At 38.5% G+C, this 17,500-nt stretch overlaps 2 protein-coding genes and 1 long non-coding RNA gene across 3 annotated transcripts in view; all 3 read right to left on the minus strand.

The window, feature by feature from the left end:
- Positions 1 to 942, minus strand: part of LOC149041616 (monocarboxylate transporter 4-like) — a 7,398-nt gene extending 6,456 nt beyond the window's left edge. Inside the window, exon 1 of the mRNA XM_089214757.1 lies at positions 736 to 942. The gene's annotated coding sequence lies outside the window, so the exon portion shown is untranslated. The remainder of the gene's footprint in view (positions 1 to 735) is intronic.
- Positions 943 to 2,225: 1,283 nt separating this feature from the next.
- On the minus strand, positions 2,226 to 6,926 carry LOC149041617 (uncharacterized). The gene is made up of 5 exons (XM_089214759.1): positions 6,782 to 6,926; positions 5,249 to 5,338; positions 4,998 to 5,069; positions 3,865 to 4,029; positions 2,226 to 2,505 (listed from the first exon to the last, which is right to left on the minus strand). Exons 1-5 carry the CDS (start codon positions 6,838 to 6,840, stop codon positions 2,466 to 2,468), a joined length of 426 nt encoding a protein of 141 aa, XP_089070885.1. The 5' UTR covers positions 6,841 to 6,926; the 3' UTR covers positions 2,226 to 2,465.
- Positions 6,927 to 13,672: 6,746 nt separating this feature from the next.
- On the minus strand, positions 13,673 to 15,609 carry LOC149041618 (uncharacterized). Its single transcript, XR_016179329.1, has 3 exons — positions 15,530 to 15,609; positions 14,600 to 14,749; positions 13,673 to 13,951 (listed from the first exon to the last, which is right to left on the minus strand). It is a non-coding gene; the product is annotated as an uncharacterized LOC149041618 (long non-coding RNA).
- Positions 15,610 to 17,500: the final 1,891 nt, after the last annotated feature.

Here is a 17,500-nt window from a genome sequence, read left to right on the forward strand (position 1 = left end):
ACCCAAATCGAAGTGAACCGAGAGAATTAAAGAATATTAAAGAAGATAAGAAAAGAAAGGTCAAGAGTCCTTGTTGCTTTTGTAAAAGCTTGTTGTGGTCTGTAGCTGGTTTCCCCGTCATTGCGACTCAACAATAACACGTACAATCACGATAGCAAAGTAACACGATCACGCCAATTATGAGGAACTCCTAAGGAACTGTTTCCGTGTCTTCTGATATTAGAAAATGTACACTTGTTACCCTGGTCGAGCTAATAGACGGATTTAAGCGAAAATCGCCGGGTGTCGTGTAATATTCAAATTCTTTCCGGTTGAGTTGAGTCATGGAAGATGTACAACCCGAGTGACGAAGAGCTACTGTGCATTTACTTTATAAAAACATCGAGTGCCCTAAGTTCCATGGCAGCGGCTATGTAAGAAGAAGCGATCAAATTTCACCATTCTAGACACCGAGCAATTCGCGAAGGTATCACTTTACTTGCACAAATAGTAGCTCCGAAGGAATCAAACAAAATTTGTCAAGTCTTGTTAGCTTGCGTTTCCTCCGCGTATTCAACCCATCTCGTCTTCCTATAATCTACTTCTTTAATCGCATATACAACTTAAACATGATTTTATTCCATCATATTTTATGGCCGTACGTAGGGGGGGGGGGGTTCCGTCAGCTAATTTACATATACTACATTCGCAACATGATTCTTCTGAATATACACAATTAGGCTACAATTTATTTACCTTTGGTTTCAATCATTGTTGATCGAAGCTCTATCTTCACAGCGTCGAACTGTTAGAATTCGTGTGGAATACACATCTCCTTGAGCTTTATCAGCGACAGACACGACGAAAAAAGGCCCTTATACCAACTTGTGATCTCTATTCATTCGATGTGTGTGTAACAGGCTTGAGTCATATTGAGTCGAACACGCTAATCTTGTTTGTGGCAGCGGCATACTTGACCTTTACGGGTTCTAGGCCACCCTGTCACTTATGCCCCTCTGTATACTTTTGTTTATTTTATGTGCTTCGGTGAAGAGGGGAAACTGATCTAGAATACTAATCAAGTCACTTCAGACAAGAGAGAAAACGAAAGCTGGGCCAAATTTGCTGTCAAGGTACTAATTTTTTATTATATCCACTTCACCAAGTTTGATAGAGATCGATACGAAATGAAACTGTCTTACACCAGCAGCGTGGCGTGCTACGAAAGCTTATTATATCAGTTTTACCATTAAGTCCTACTCAAAAGGTACTCATTTTCCTCGTTAACCTGAATAACACACGTCTTTCATTTTTTCATTGCGTTTTATCAGTCAAACGGAGGTAATTATAAGAAGGAGACGATCATGAGGGGTGACACACGCGCGAAGGATGTGACACGCGCGGGGGTGGAGGCTGTTTCTTCTGCTAATCCTCCACTTTGTAACCCACCTTCCTCGTAATGGACCCACGCGGCTAGTCTTTGCCGCTTATGGTATGTAAATTTAGTAATGGACATTCCACTGTGGCGGTTCTTGTCCACTGTTTTCAATTCAAGTTGGAATTTGGAAAAATGGTTTTTGTGGAGGGAAGAGAACCGGAGGACCCGGAGAAAAACCCTCAGAGCAAGGACGAGAACCAACAACAAACTAAACTCACGTGACGACAGGTTCGGGAATCGAACCCGGACCATAAGGGTGGGAGGTGAGCGCTCTCATTTTGCGCCATCCATGCTCCCTTTTTGCCAACGGCTTTCTTATTGATACTGTCGTTGGACTTCAACATAAAATTTTGTTTTAATTAGTTGTGATTAAATATCATAGAAACAAGCATTTCCTCTCTTTTTAAAACAAGAATGGTGGACAGGAGTCACCGCCTATCCATTTTACCCCCATCCCCCCTAAAAGTGATTTATTTTTGCATGTCGCCATGACTTCCGTTGTTCGTTTGCAACATTTTTAATTTAAGGGAGAAATAAGCAAGAAGATTGAGCTGAAGATTTCAATCTTTTCAGAACGGTCTCTCACCTAAATCTGTCTTGATATAACTTTGGTCGTCAGGTAAGCGAAGACGAAAAAAAAAACCAAAAAAATTCCTTAAAGAGCTATGTGCATGGCACCCAATTTTTTCATTTTCTCTCGATGATACATATTATATTTTTTGTTTGCACGACCTGTTCAAAGCTGAGAAAGAGAAACTGTTTGAACCCTAAATTAATCCCTGATAAATCAGTAACTTATCAAATCACGTCCTCAGCACACAAGGATCTTTATTTCGTTTACTACAGCATTATTACAACTATTAGAACCAAACGAGTCAGTTCAAACGAAAAAGCCCAATAACTAGGTCAATCAAATTAGATCTAAAAAGAGTAACAATGAATTTATCGTAAATTTCATTCTAAACTATTGAAGGCCTTTCGTTTCCTACTGGGAATAGAATGCAAATAAGTACCAGCGTCGTTCATTCTTAGCAGAAGTTTCCTCGATCTAGTACTCCTCCTCTTCGTCTGATGACGGCAAATACAACCTGCAATTATATTAAAAGCCACTGAAGCAAAAGAGGTGCGAATAGGGTAACTTTAAAATGACCGAACTTCAACTTAAGATCGAAGTATTCACAACAGCCAACAGAAAACAGAGAGAACAGCCGGTTAGAGCAAAACAAAATGCCACACGGAACCATGGAAAACAGGCGCAAGTGTCCGAGTTGCAAATGTTTTGGGTTTCCATGTGATTGGTTGTGAAGTTGACGCAAGTTTTCGAGACCAAAGCACAAGCCATGTAATCCCCAATAACCTCCCTAACTCACTTGAATATTCATATTAATGTTTCAGTTGTTCAACTATTAATCAATGCGGACAGGAGCCCATCTCCCGGAGCCTCCATACACGCTCTATGGTTGAGTCAACCTTTGCTCGTATCTTTTTATTTTTAGAACAGTCAAGTTTCGATTCCGCGCGAAATTGGGCTGTTTTCGCCTGCGTCCCCACTTTAAACAAAAAAATATGGAGGCGAAAGCAAAAGGAAGCCGATTCCCTTTTCGAGTAAATCCATTTTGCTATATTCTTGAAAGGTTTTGAAGGTCTTGAAGGGTGATGGGCTCCTGATGCGGATAATTTTGCTGCGAGTCATTAATTGATAAGCTATTTCAACATTCCCATAGAATCCTTTGCGCCCCTTTAGAGGAGACTCCTTGCAGTTTTGTATCAGTACATTAACTACCAGACAGGATGGCTACATCTTGCTCTCCTTCTTTCGGGAGCCCATGAAGGAAGGAAGCAGGTGAGTGATTTTACGTGTTGGAAAAATAGAGACTGCTCAGTTGAAACAGGGCGCTCTCCATACTGATTATCCTGGCAGTATGCAAAATGTTCATTACATATGGATGCGGTTCCTAATGGAGCACTAAAGCACATTTGGGTCCAACACATGGCCCATTTCTTCAAAAGCTTTTTCGTTGCCCTAGGTAGAAAACTAAAGAAGATTGCCGGGCTAGAGCACGAATCTACAAGGGAAGCATGGTGCACTTTTCTATAATAAAGTTAAGGTTACTCAGGCAAACCCCGAAAACCTCAAAATAATTACCGTTGCTCTCAGCGATTTAGTTTTCTAAATAGTACTAGTGTAGGTTTTCTGCTCTTTTCTTGTTAGCATGCTTTAATGGACAAATTTATTTCCATTTCTATACGATAAAATTTAACAATCAATCAGGTCAGATATTTAAAGAGTTATAGTGAATTTAACGAATACTTTATTCGAAACTTTTTGTGACCTTTCGCTTCCTACTGAGAAATGTCAAGCGCGATAGAGAGCGTTTCTCTGATTGGCTGCATTTTCTTTACTTTTCTCACTAACCGCGGAATAATTCCTACTTTAAAGAACTCACTTATGCCCTCCACCAGTCAATGCATGAGCTATTCCTTGGCCCAATGAATACATGGCAGAATCAATCATTCCCTGATTCGGTTCCTGCCTTGAATAGTATTTAAAGCTCCTTCCTCTTCCCGATAATTCAACTCTGAGAGGTAGTGGGTACTTTGAGTCATAGCAACTGCAAGTATATTTAGAACCAATTAAGGAAAAGAGGGGTTAGTGGGGTAACTTTACGATGATCGATCTTCAACTGAGCGTCCTATAATAAAGATCGAAATGTTTAATAATAGCTCCCATCAACAACTGATTAGAGCAAAACATGGAGCCATGCGAAATGAACGGGATTGTGAATACAGATGTTCCAGTCGCAATTGTGTTAGGTTTCCATGTGATTGGTTGAGAAGGTGGCGAGAGTTTTATCCCCGTAACTCACCTGAATATTTATATTACGCTGTAGTGGTCACCTATTAATCATTGACGACACTGAATTATGATGTCAGTCATTAATTGATGAGCTATTTCAACATTCTACAAGAAACATTTGTACCCCTTAGAGGAGAATCCCTTCAGTTTTTTATCAGTGCACTAACTATCCAACAGGATGGCTCATATTTGCTTTTCGTCTTTCGGGATCTCACGTGTAGGAAGGAACTGGGTGAGCATTTTTAAGATTTGGAGAAATAGAGACTGCTCAGAGCCAGAATGAAAACATTTGAAACAGTGTCTCTCCTTATCGCTTATCCTGGCAGTATGCAAGACGTTCGTTACATATGGACCACTAAAGCACATGGCCAATTTCTTCAATAACTTTTGCGTAGCCTGGGTGGCAGAAAACTGATTCAGAGCTGCCGGGCTAGGGTACGAATCCACAAGGAAAGTTCGGTGCATATTTTCTCCATTTCACGACAAAGGTTAAGATCTTGCTATATTTGTTATCAAGTCTCCGTAAACATTCTCATTTGAAACTGACTGAATAATCTCGTACTGACCAATTGCAATAAAGTTACGCAAGCAAACCCGGCAAAAATCTCGAACTAATAATCGTTATCGTTCGCGATTTAATTTTCTCGCGAATGGTCACCTTTTTCCTATAACATTCCATAAATAGTTTCGGTGTTCATAGTTTGTTGAGTTTCGGCCACATACCTTTGGCAATAAGAACCTTGGCTGATTATCCTATTACATTCGCAACACCTCCTGGTTCTGTAGCTGTAGCATCTAAACAATAAATAAATATTGAAAAAGTGACTTTGTTGCCCAAGGGAAGTTGGGAAAGGTATTCACAAGATGGGCCTCTTGTCTCCTGTACAGACTATTTTACCCAACACAATATCAATCTCGTTCCCATAGTCCGGCGAGGGAAGAAGATACATCACAGCGAAGGAAGATTTACTCACGGCTTCTTGTGACAGTTGTAGACCTTTTCCTCGCCATCACGTATTGGCTTATCGCAGTATTCACACACCGGAAATTGCCGTTCGTAACACCTGGAGTAAAGAATATGTGCGAAGGTGATTCAAAACTTAACAACCATGAGGAAGAGGTGATTGTCAACTGAACACGGCATTGATTGACTGGGTGACGAAGATACGTATGACGACGATTTTTCACGTATATTCTGTTGGAGTTCTTGTCTCCTACGCAGCCATTCCCTGGGATGTCATGCTACGCTTCCCCAAATGAATTGGGGTTAGCGTCCGGGTAATAGATACCTGATAACCCACAGAATTGCTGCGAGGAAGACTCTCACTCATTTTCATCTGGAAATCTAGAATCGTCTGAGATATTTTCGAATGGGAAAACTGATATTTTACAAAGATTAACGAAATCCTCTCTCTTTGATTTCCTTAATTAGATGATATGCTACGCTTGCTATGTAAGACTCGCGTGGAATTTCTGGGAATTGACAACTATTGTTGAAGTTAAGTAATTTAACTTTTGTTGGGGTTAAAAAAATTTTAATTTAGATTTCCAAGTATTTGTAAACAGTATTTGTAATTAGTAAAAGGATTGCTTAAGGCAGTTTGCATGTCAATTCAAATTCTATTTCCAGCTTATGTCTTCCTGTTTTGAACTATTGAAAGTCATGTGAGTGTCTCAATACGAATTTTCAAGCCTTTAGTTATTTTGTGGTCTCGACGCTTAAAATCCTCCACCTTGAACACGAAAAAAATTGGCTTACTCGTAATGCTTCTAGTAAAAGTATTTGTATTTGATTTTAGAAATAGAATCTGTCATTAACTTTGCCTTCCACCACTTCAACGCTTTCGATTAAGGCCTACCAGCAAGTAACAGCCTCTGTCGTAGTGATCTTTCTAGAAATGGCGGAGACCTATCCATGCGAAACGAACTAACAAAAAACCGAATTTTCTCGGCGCAAACTTAAAATACAGGAAACATTCTTACCAGCCTCTTGTGCACAACTTTTGTTGTAAGTTTAGAAAAACCAAAACCAAATTTTGCCTAGCAAAGAAGAAATGAAACGAACAAACTTGTTCCAACCGCAACTCAAATTGGCCTAGCGGCTCTCAAAACGAAACTAATTTAAAAATGGATTTCCGGGAAAGAAAGATACGATAATATTGATCCACATACAACTGAAATACAAAGTCAAGTCTTTGAAAGTATTCTTGATTCAGTTCTACTGTTTCTGATCATGTAATGGCCCTAATAGAGAAATAATTCACAAGAAAATCCACCTCCTGAGAGTTGATTTCGAATCCCATAGTCGCCAGGGGATAAATATTGATCATGAAGCTAAAGAGGAAGAGAAGGTTGTTTAGGTTTCTTGGATCGTTAGCAAAACAAGATGAATTGTCATTTAAATTCTTCTCTGATAGTGAGCGCTATCGATGTAACGAAGTTATTCAATTCTAGTAAATTTTCCTTGAAATGCCGCTTGAACAAGGATGAAAGCAAAATGCACAAACCTTTCGCAGTAGTTTCCTTTGGTTGCCTTTTCTCCACACGCACTACAGTAGTTTCCCATGATCTTAAAAGTCCAGTTTAATCAAAGCGCTGTAACTCTCGAATCGTCTCAAATCGAGCTGAAATAAAACTTTCAGACGACGCCAAAACCTCCCAACATTAGGAAATGAGTATGAGGCAGGACGGCAGAACGGACCTTCTTGAAGGAATTATGCTTATAGTTCATTGGTCAGGATTTGACATTTCGGTAGCACTCGGGAGGGGATGCAATTTTTCACGTGTTTGAATTGTATTCCTCCAATCAAATTCCATTTTGCCAAATTAGACTTTGCTCCATCACGTGTCATTTACTTGTAAACAACGTGCATTTCATCACGTGTTCTAACTGCATTGTCAACCTACCCACTGAAAAAATTCACATGGAACTAAATGCTACTGATACTAATTTTGACCTTTTTACAGTTCCCGGCGCCATATTGGATTAGTAACCGCGCATACACGATAAGGAGGCTGGGGTTGACCCGGCGGTTCTTTCATACAGCTGACCTGCTGACATTTCACGATCTAATGCACTTTTCAATGCGATTTCTGCCTTCAAAATAGCTCTTTAACACAACAATATGAAAATTTCGTCATTAGATGACATCCAGAAACTCGAAGCAAAAGATCTCAGGGAGATTCTTAAATCTAATTTAAAATCGACGGGCTGAATTAGAGCCGACTTAGTGTTGAAAGTTTATGCTTTGCTGATGCGACACGTCCTTCCATCGAGTGGTGGAGAAAACCGAGAACTTCTTACAGATCTCCAGGACCTAGAACAAAACCACAGCGACTTCAGATACGAAGTAACTATGATAAGGATTTCAGCCCTTGGATGGGCGAGTAATCTCCGTAATTTACCTAAGATGAATTTCAGTCAGCTTTACGATTACCCTGTTGTATCACGAGAATATCGCCACATCGTGTTGAGAGGAACGCATTACAGGAAGTACCACAGAAGCTGTTCAGGATGGCTTAGAAAGCGAGGCAACGGCTGCAGCCCTCTAGGTAGAGGAGATTTGTTATTGCTGCTGTTGTTGATGTGGTACTTGTTGTTGTACCATATTCTTCAATTAAAGTTGTTCCCATTTTGTTCACCAAGATGTCTTTTAGTTTGCCACTTGTACATTTTATCTTATGGGAAACTATACAATAGAGCCTGTAGAACCACTTGATTATAACCCTTGTTTCTATCAACCTATGGGGAAAACTGTAACTAACAGATGTCATAATATTTTCATACCCATCTGGTTCAGGACAACTTATGCTCGCGATACATTGAAAACCATTTCAGTTCGTGACTCATGGTAATTTATTAGGTGGCAAGACACCATTGAAAGAATTAGACCAAAGTATTAGACAATTTAAAACTCACAGAAGTGACTGATTCACGTAACTTCTCCAAACACTATCCAGCAAACAGATACTGTTAATACTGAAACTTATCAAGCAGAAGTTATCTTGATCTTACATCAAATTCTCATAACTCATTTACTAGTAAATGTGTTGCAACTAGAAGGGAGAATTGACAATCAGATCTTGGGTATTTAAGGGTTAAAGGAAGAGAACAGAAATGCTTCCTCTCAGCTACTGATCTCAACAATGCTAGTCCTTTACACACATTTAAGTTTCTGTCAGTGATAAACATTCAGTGAATTGATGTTCCCATTCTTAGCACTCAGAGGCCTTCTGACACAAAGGTTTGCTAAACTAGTTCTGATTGCATTGTGTTAACCAATGTTATGATATAATTTTGAGATGTAAAGAAGATACTTAAAAGATTGAGAAATATATCCAAATCAAGATATTTATTTTATCCTGTTATTGTTACCATAAGATTTGTTTGAAAGAGAATCTTTCAGACCATTGAAATGTATAAGAAAATTAATTATTTTTTGCAATTTTAGTTGGTGAAACTCACTTCTTCTTTTTTTCAATTTAAAGCATCAAATTGATTGATACATAAAGCACACAAAATATTTTTTGAGAGTTCCATGTGGCATCCATAGTGGATTACTCTGCTATCATAAAAATAAAAAATAACAACTAATGAAAACTGCTTTTGTCACAATTGCTAACAAATTTGAGTCAGTTTTCTGGGTCTGCCATAATAAGTGAAAACTCTGAAGATACAGTGTCTTGGTTATTTTATTAATAGCAATTACTTTGCAAGAGTTACTCTGCTAAGAGTGTTTTAGGAAAGCCATGTAGTAACAGGTGAGCAGCACTGAACTTCTTGACTTGCTGCCAGATTAAAAAAAACTCCACTGAACTTAAAACAATTCAGGTACCTACTAGAAAATTTGTACTAATTTTGCAACAATAGTTACCCTCATCCATAATTCACAAAGAATAAGATAAGTATAGAACGATAAATACTTTGCAAAGATACATGCCTCCGTGCATAAACTTGAAGAAGTGAAAGCTCGTAGGCAAACCACTGGGGCCATAAAATGTATTTGAACAACCAAAAGTGGCACACTGCTTTCCTTTCTTTTTGGGAGAAAAATTAGCTTTATCGAGATTTCGGCCATCCATTTTCCCTAAAAATCGAACAATTTTACTGCCCACGTACGAATTTCACCAAGAGCTCTCACAGATTTCACGCGGGTCAACCCCAGCCTTGTTCTCACGTGTGTGCGGTTGCATTTCCAATATGGCGCTGGGAACTGTAAAATTCAAGGGTCAAGCAGGACTTTGAAAATTTTTTACTTTGCTATTATTATTATTATAATTGTTTTATTATCGTCTCCTTTTTTAAGTTCAAGAAGTAAACCTAAACGAAGCGTGTATCCGTTAGTTTTTCTTAAATTTTTATTAGACATTTCAATGTATTTTTCGATTTTTTTAAGGATTTTATAATTTTTGTAAATATTTTTAGAGATCATTGTGAATAAAGGATTATCATTTTTACTAAATACAGGAATGGCTCCGACCTGTGATTGAATGATAAAAATAGTAAAAGTTAATAAGTTATGGCTTGCTTGCTCGTGAGTATTGTTTACCGCGTGTCTCGAAGCGGAACAATGAACTATCAATGCTAGTGAAAACACCGATGTATCAAACAAGAAATGGTTACTTACGTAGCGAAGGGAAGGCAGCCTTTCTTGTTCAGCGAGGTCGTTCAGCGATATTCCGGTGATGAAAAAGTTATCTGCTGACTAAACTCATTTAGTCAGTTCAGGCGGACGATCAGAGACTGGAGCCATTCCTGTATTTCACCGCTGATAGGAATATCTCCGACTCAAACGTTTATTAATTTTTTTTCAATAATTTTTATATTATTTTTAAACAATTTTTTAAAAAAAATTTAAAAAATTTAAAACTAAACTAAAGAGCAGCGCTGTGCGAACAGTAGTTGTAAAACTTCTTTATTCTCTGACGCGTTTCGTCTAACTGTCGTAAACTTCTTCAGGGAGTTTTACAAGTCAACACCAAACGCTTATATTTATAAGCCATTGTTAGCGGCCATTGCGTGGGCCAATGACCATAAGGGCTTGGCTGGACCTACGAGCAGGAATAGGCAAAGCTGTGAAAAATTTGAAAATTTTTTCTGAAAATTTTTTAGGCGAGGTGAGAAATATTTTTAGGAGCCACGGTTTTAGCTAAAAAATTTCAAATTTGAAAAATTAAAGCGGTTTTTTACAGACGATGCTTGGAAAGTAGTTGGCAAATTAGGTTAGGATGGCTCGTGTACTTTACAGAAAATGTGGTTTATGTTCTACTCGTTCTTTCTTAAATTTAAGTGGTATAAATACCTTGTCTAAAACAGTACTGATACAATAGCAAACGAGATAGACCCGTTCTAGTACAGCGTCATGTGATGAACAGCCTTCATTAATTTTAGAACAAGTTTTATAAAATCATTTTACGCTTTCTTGTTTTGGCCGAAAACTTTTCGAAGATTGGTTATACCATCATTGCAAACAGTCAAGGTACTTCGACATGATTCAGTGCGAGAGCTACTGCAACTGGCTTGACTGGTAAGACGTTTTTTTGGTTTGGTTTGTTTTTAGGTCTAGTGGAGTTGTTAGAAATTACCAGGCAAAATTAATCCGCGATTTTCTTCCTTTAGGTGTTGTGCAAAAAAAGATGAAGAGCCTGATGAATGGATTTCTCCTTCATGTGAACAATAGCCTAGAAAATCAGTTTTCCACGAAAAAAAACTCCCTCGATTGCGGCCAAGCCTTATTTCTCCAGCAGAGCATGCTGTAAAGTAAAGACATTGGTCGCAGCGTCACGCAACATTGCGTGATTTTCCAAACGTGACATACAGTTGATGCATTATTTTAAAACTTAGAAGCTACATGGCCCTGTAGTAGTAAAAGAGGGCTTCATTTGCAAGCACTGTAGACTACAACATAAGAAGAACCTAATAAATCGCTCTTTCAGTTTTTATCTCAGTGTATAAATTATATAGCCAGAGCGAAAAAAAATTAATGTACGCATGAGTTGGAGCCATTCCTGTCTGCGGTGAAATACACGAATGGCTCCAGTCTCTGGTCATCCGACTAAACTGACTAAATGAGTTTTGTCAGCGGAACTTGTCAGCGGATGACTTTTTCATCGCCGGAATATCACTGAACGACCTCGCTGAACAAGATAGACTCTGCCTCCTCTTCGTTATGTAAGTGGCCATTTCTTGTTTGACTCATCGGTGTTTTTACATTGGTATTTCATTGTTCCGCTTCGAGACACGCGGTTAACAATACTCACGAGCAACGAGTTAAGATATAACTTACTAACTTTTACCATTTTTATCATCCAATCACAGGTCGGAGCCATTCCTGTATTTAGTCGCTAGTACTGTAAAAAGGTCTGGGACAATAGATAGCTTGAATCATCTGTTGAATTGCAGCGCTGACTATGACGCGTTGGTTCCATTCGCGTATTGAGTCTCTTGGTTTCTGCTAGTGATCGCGTCCAAGTCATCTAACTTCCTCGATGGCCTGGAATTTTATTTCATTACCAAAAAGCCCGACAAAGTTCAGAGATTTGAAGGAACTGTGAGCGACCGCTTCAATGAAAACACCACGCACGCACGTGCTTTTTCCTCGTGGAGTAGATTATCATTCCGGCCTGCATTCTTTCCATCCCACACAGCCACCGAAAAAGTCCGCTTTGTGTCTATTGACTGGTTACCTGCTTGTATTGCGGAAAGAAAATCCTACCAGTGACACAGTTCGAGGTAAAGTAAAGGAAATTTTTCGGTAATAGTAGATAGTATGGGCGTACTTGGCGAGAGAGGTACGGGCTGAAGGAAGAGAAACCCACCGCTCCTCACTTCGAAGCATGGAAACTAGTTAGCGGCGCCAATGATATTTTTTATTACCTCAGTGGGGAAAGATCTAAAGAACTTTACAAAACAAACTATCAAGTTACAAAAAGTAATAAAGTAAAATAACAAACTCGTAGTCAAGACAGACTTGACTTGGCTTTTTCTACCCAGGGTACCAGCAGACGTTTTGGCTCACGTCTAGAAAAAGAAGTAAGAATGATCATTAGAAATATTTCAAGCTTCTTTGGCACGAACGCCATCATGCTGGTATTCATACAGCATGCAGTTGCACGAGTGGTGCCACTTACGCAATAATGACTCACGTTTTGCGCCAATTACATTTTCATTGCTGAGATTATAAATGGAGAAAAACATTACCATGGGCCATTACGTAATCAATGAAGCGTGAGCCAAAGCGTGAGCCAAAACGTCTTTACTACTGAGGTAGTAAAAAATATAATCGGCATGCTCTTGCATTTCATTTCGTGAGATGTTTGACAATACATAGGACCAGGGAGAGTAAGATTTCAGGGGGAGGTGGAGGTTTCATTCGATTCTCGTATTTCATGTATGTGACGTGTTGTCATTTCGCCCTATTTAAGACATTTATGCCTTGTTTTAGATGGTTTTAGATAGTTTGCGAGTGGCTGTAGATGTTTTTGAGGTGGTTGTAGATGGTTGTAGGTGGTTGTAGGTGGTTTTAGGTCGTTCCATGTTTTAGCACTTACCCAGGAGAACAACAAATTGGTTGGGTTACTTAAAAGGACTTTTGCAATTTTGGATGCTGTTGGAAAGGCATGCGACTTGCCAAACTTTCATGCCGAGATTGACAGTGCAAGTGACAAAAATATGGGAGATAAGTTTACCAAGATAACAATTTTTATAATTTGGGGAGCTTTGTGAAATAATTAATAAATGTAAATAATCATGTTATTTTTAATTAATTGTGTGGAAAATTTATGGATAGTTTCATGAAAATCGTGTCTCTTTTCTTAAATTGAAAATTTATGTCACTGTGTATATTTACGATAGGTTTGCTTGATGTTGGGCATATAACCCATGATGTTTTCTTGGCTATTTATTTGCTAGCTTTGACTGTTAATTTTACAATAATTATTGTAGTAATTCTGTCTGAACATTTTTAGCTAAATTGGTTTCCTGGCTATTTATTCACTAGCTTTGACTGTATAATTTAACAATAACTATTGTGGTAATTCTGTCTAAGCATTTTTAGATAAATTGATTTGAAATCTGGATATTTTAGACTATGGTGACTTATGAACATACCAAAGTAACTGAAATGACTGTTGTGTTTATTGCAAGGGATTCTATAGACATTTTTAAAGTTTATGGGGAGACTGTTGCTAACTTTGGTTTTATCGCTTCAGTCAAATAAAATTGCTTTAAGTTGCCTTAAGTTGCTTTAAATTGCCCAAAGTTGCCTAAATTTACAAAAACTTAAGGTTCCAGAGTTTGCCTTATATTTTTTGTTTGCACGACCCATTCAAAGTTGTGAAAGAGAAACTGTTTGAACTCTAAATTAATCCCTGATAAATCGGTAACTTATCAAATGAAGTCCTCGGCACACAAATGATCTTTATTTCTTTCACTATCGCATTATTACAACTATTAGAACCAAACGAGTCAGTTCAAACAAAAAAGGCCTAATAACTAAATCAATCAAGTCAGATATAACAAGAGTTACAGAGAATCTATCGTAAATTTTATTCTGAACTTTTGAAGGCCTTTTTTTCCTACTGGGAATAGAATGCAAATAAGTACCAGTGTCATGCATTTTTTAGCAGAAGTTTCCTGGATCTAGTCCTCCTCTGATGATGATGACCGCAAAATCAACCTGCAATTATATTAAGAGCCATTGAAGCAAAAGAGGTGCAAATAGGATAACTTTAAAATGACTGAACTTTAACTTAAGTTTGAAATATTCACAACAGCCAACAGAAAACAATAGAACTTTCTTTTTTTTCTTGTATCAGCTGATTAGAGCAAAACAAAATTCCACATGAAACCATGGAAAATGGGGGACTGTGAACACAAGTGTCCAAGTTGCAATTGTTTTGGATTTCTATGTGATTGGTTGTGAGGTTGGCACAAGTTTTCGTTTTCAAACTAATTACCGTTACTCTCGGCAATTTAGTTTCTAAATAGTTCTAGTGTAGGTTTTTTACTCTTTTCTTGTTAGCATGCTTTAATGTAAAAATTTTCACAAATGATTTCCATTTCCCAATGATAAAATATTCTAGATCAAAATTGTTAGAGAACCAAACAAGTCAGTTCAAACGAAAAAGTCCATTAACTTGGTCAATCAAGTCAAATCTTAAAAGAGTTATTGCATTCAATGAATATTTTATTGAAAACTTTTTTGTGGCCTTTTAGCTTTCTAGTGAGAAAATTTCAAGCTAGATAAAGAGTGTTTCTCTGATTAGCTGCAAGTTCCTTACTTTTCTGCCTAGCCATGGAATAATTCCTACTTTAAAGAACTCACATATGCTCATGAGGTTCGTTGAATTGCAGCCTTCCATTAGTCAATCCTAACATTTTCTCATTTGGTTCCTTATTTGAATAAACTTTAATGCTCGTATCTCCCCTCTTCACCTTAAGTCTCAGAGGTGGTGGGTACTTTGAGTCATAGCAGCTGCAAGTGTATTCAGAACCATTAAAGAAAAAGAGGGTGAGTAGGGTAACTTTATAATGATCGATCTTCAACTGAGCGTCATAAAAGATCGAAATTACGCTATAGTGGTCGAGCATTAATATTTAACGATACTGAGTTATGGTGTCAGTCATTAATTGATGGGCTATTTTAAAAATTTCATAAGAAGCATTTGTACCCCTTAGAGGAAACTCCTTGCAGTTTTGTATCAGTACAGTAATTACCCAAAAGGATGATTGATATTTGCTTTTCGTCTTTCGGGATCCCACGTATAGGAAGGAAAAGGTGAACATTTTTAAGATTTGGAGAAATAGAGACTGCTCAGAGTCAGAATGAAAACATTTGAAACAGTGTCTCTCCTTATCGCTTATCCTGGCAGTATGCAAGACGTTCGTTACATGTGGACCACTAAAGCACTCAACAAGTTTTGCGTAGCCTGGGTGGTAGAAAACTGAATCAGAACTGCCGGGCTAGGGTACGAATCCGAGAGGAAAGTTCGGTGCATTTTTTTCCATTTCGCGACAAAGGTTAAGATCTTGCCATATTTGTTATCAAGTCTCCGTAAACGTTCTCATTTGATACTGACTGGATAATCTCGTACTGACTTATGGCAATAAAATTATGCAAGCAAACCCAGCAAAAATCTCGAACTAATTACCGATACCCTTCGCGATTTAATTTTCTCGCGAATGGTCGCCTTTTTCCTATAACATTCCACAAATAGTTTCGGTGTTCATGGTTTGATGAGTTTCGGCTACATACCTTTGGCAATATGAACCATTTTTAGCTACGCCATTACACTCGCAACACCTCCTGGTCCTGTTGTTGTAGCATCTAAACATTAAATAAATATTCAAAAATTGACTTTGTTGCCTTAGAGAAATTGGGTAAAGTATTCACAAGGTGGGCCTCTTATCTCATGTACAGACTATTTTACCCAACGAAATATCAATCTCGTTCCCACGGTCCTGCAAGGGAAGAGGATACACCACGGCGAAGGAAGATTTACTTGCGGATTCTTGTGACAATCGCCGAACATTTCCTCGCCAGGAAATATTGGCTTCTTGCAGTGTTCACACACCGGAAACTGCCGTTCGTAACACCTGAAGTAAAGAATTTGTACGAAGATGATTTTAAACCTAATAACCATCGGAAAGAGGTGATTTTCAACTGAACTTGGCATTGGTTGACTGAGTGACGAAGATCTGCATGTCGACAATGTTTAGGACTAGAATCTGTTATTGACGTTGCCTTCCACCACTTCAACGCTTTCGATCAATGCTTGTATACAAATAACAGCTTCTATTGTAGTGATCTTCCTAGAAACGGAGACCGTCAATACGAATTTTCAAGCCTTTACTTATTTTGTGGTCTAGTAATGCTTCTAGCGAAAGTGTTTTCGGTTTTGGAGCAAGAATCTGTCATTAACGTTGCCTTCCACCACTTCAACGCTTTCGATTAATGCTTACATACAAATAACAGCTTTTATCGTTGTGATCTTCCTAGAAATGGAGACCTATCCTTACATAACGTACTAACAAAACACCGAATTTTCTCGGCGCAAACTTAAAATACTGGAAACAGCTTTAGCTGCCTTTTGTGCGCAAAATTTCGATGTAAGTTAAGAAAAACCAAAACCAAATTATTCCCGGCAGAGAAGTAATGAAACGAAACAAACGTGTTCCAACCGCACCTCAAATTGGCCTAGCGGCTTTCAAAACGAAACTGATTTAAAAATAGCTTTCCGGGAAGGAAAGGTACGAAAACATCAATATTGATCCACATACAACTGAAATACAAAGCCAAGTCTTTGAAAGTATACTTAATAGAAAAGGTAGAAAAGGTTGCTTAGGTTTCTTGGGTCGTTCGCAAAGCAAGACTAATTGCCGTTTAAGTACCTCGCTGATAGTGAGTGAACACTAACGATGTAACAAAGTTATTATCTTATAAATTTCCCTTAAAATACCGCTTGAACGAGGATAAAAGCAAAATGCACAAACCCTTTGCAGTAGTTTCCTTCGGTTGCCGTTTTTCCACACTTACAATAGTAGTTTCCCATGATCTTAAAAGTCCAGTTTAACCAAAGCAGTGGAACTCGCAAATCGTCCCAGTTCGAGTTGAAATAAAACTTTAAGACGACGCCGCCTGCCAATATTAGGAAATGACTACGAGGCAGATTCGTTCCCAGTCCTACGATTGAAAGGACGAAGAACGGAACTTCTTGAGTTAAGAAATTATGCTTATAGTTCCTTGGCAGGCGAAGTGCGCACTCTGATTGCGTTGCATCATGGTCGTAAAATGAAACGCGAGTCATTGGCATCCTGTCGCGGTCGAGTGAACGTCTCTGGCAGCAAGATAGCGTGAATAAACGTGGAATGTAATGGGGATTCACTGTCTGTTGCCGTTCCTTTCGAAAGTGTTTGCGGTCCCACGGGACTCCTGTTATTCGTCCGTGACAAATTTATTGTTAGGAGGCAACTGAAGAGATTCAGAAAGAATCCCTAACCCTAAGCAGCCTTACCCAGGAATCTATTCATTTAGCAGCAGTTACACTTACAGCCGATGGGCGTGTGGATAATATCAAATTCGCGAGCTATTTAACGGGGAATCGACCCTTGACATGCAAACGCATCACAATGACAGCGACCCTCTAATACACGAACTATTTTTCATGTCATACACTTAAAGGCGTAAATACGGGATTCGCGAAAGAAGAAGCCCTACGCCTCCCAA

The sequence above is a fragment of the Pocillopora damicornis genome, chromosome 8, assembly GCF_964200805.1.
Source record: "Pocillopora damicornis chromosome 8, jaPocDami1.2, whole genome shotgun sequence".
NCBI lineage: Eukaryota > Metazoa > Cnidaria > Anthozoa > Scleractinia > Pocilloporidae > Pocillopora > Pocillopora damicornis.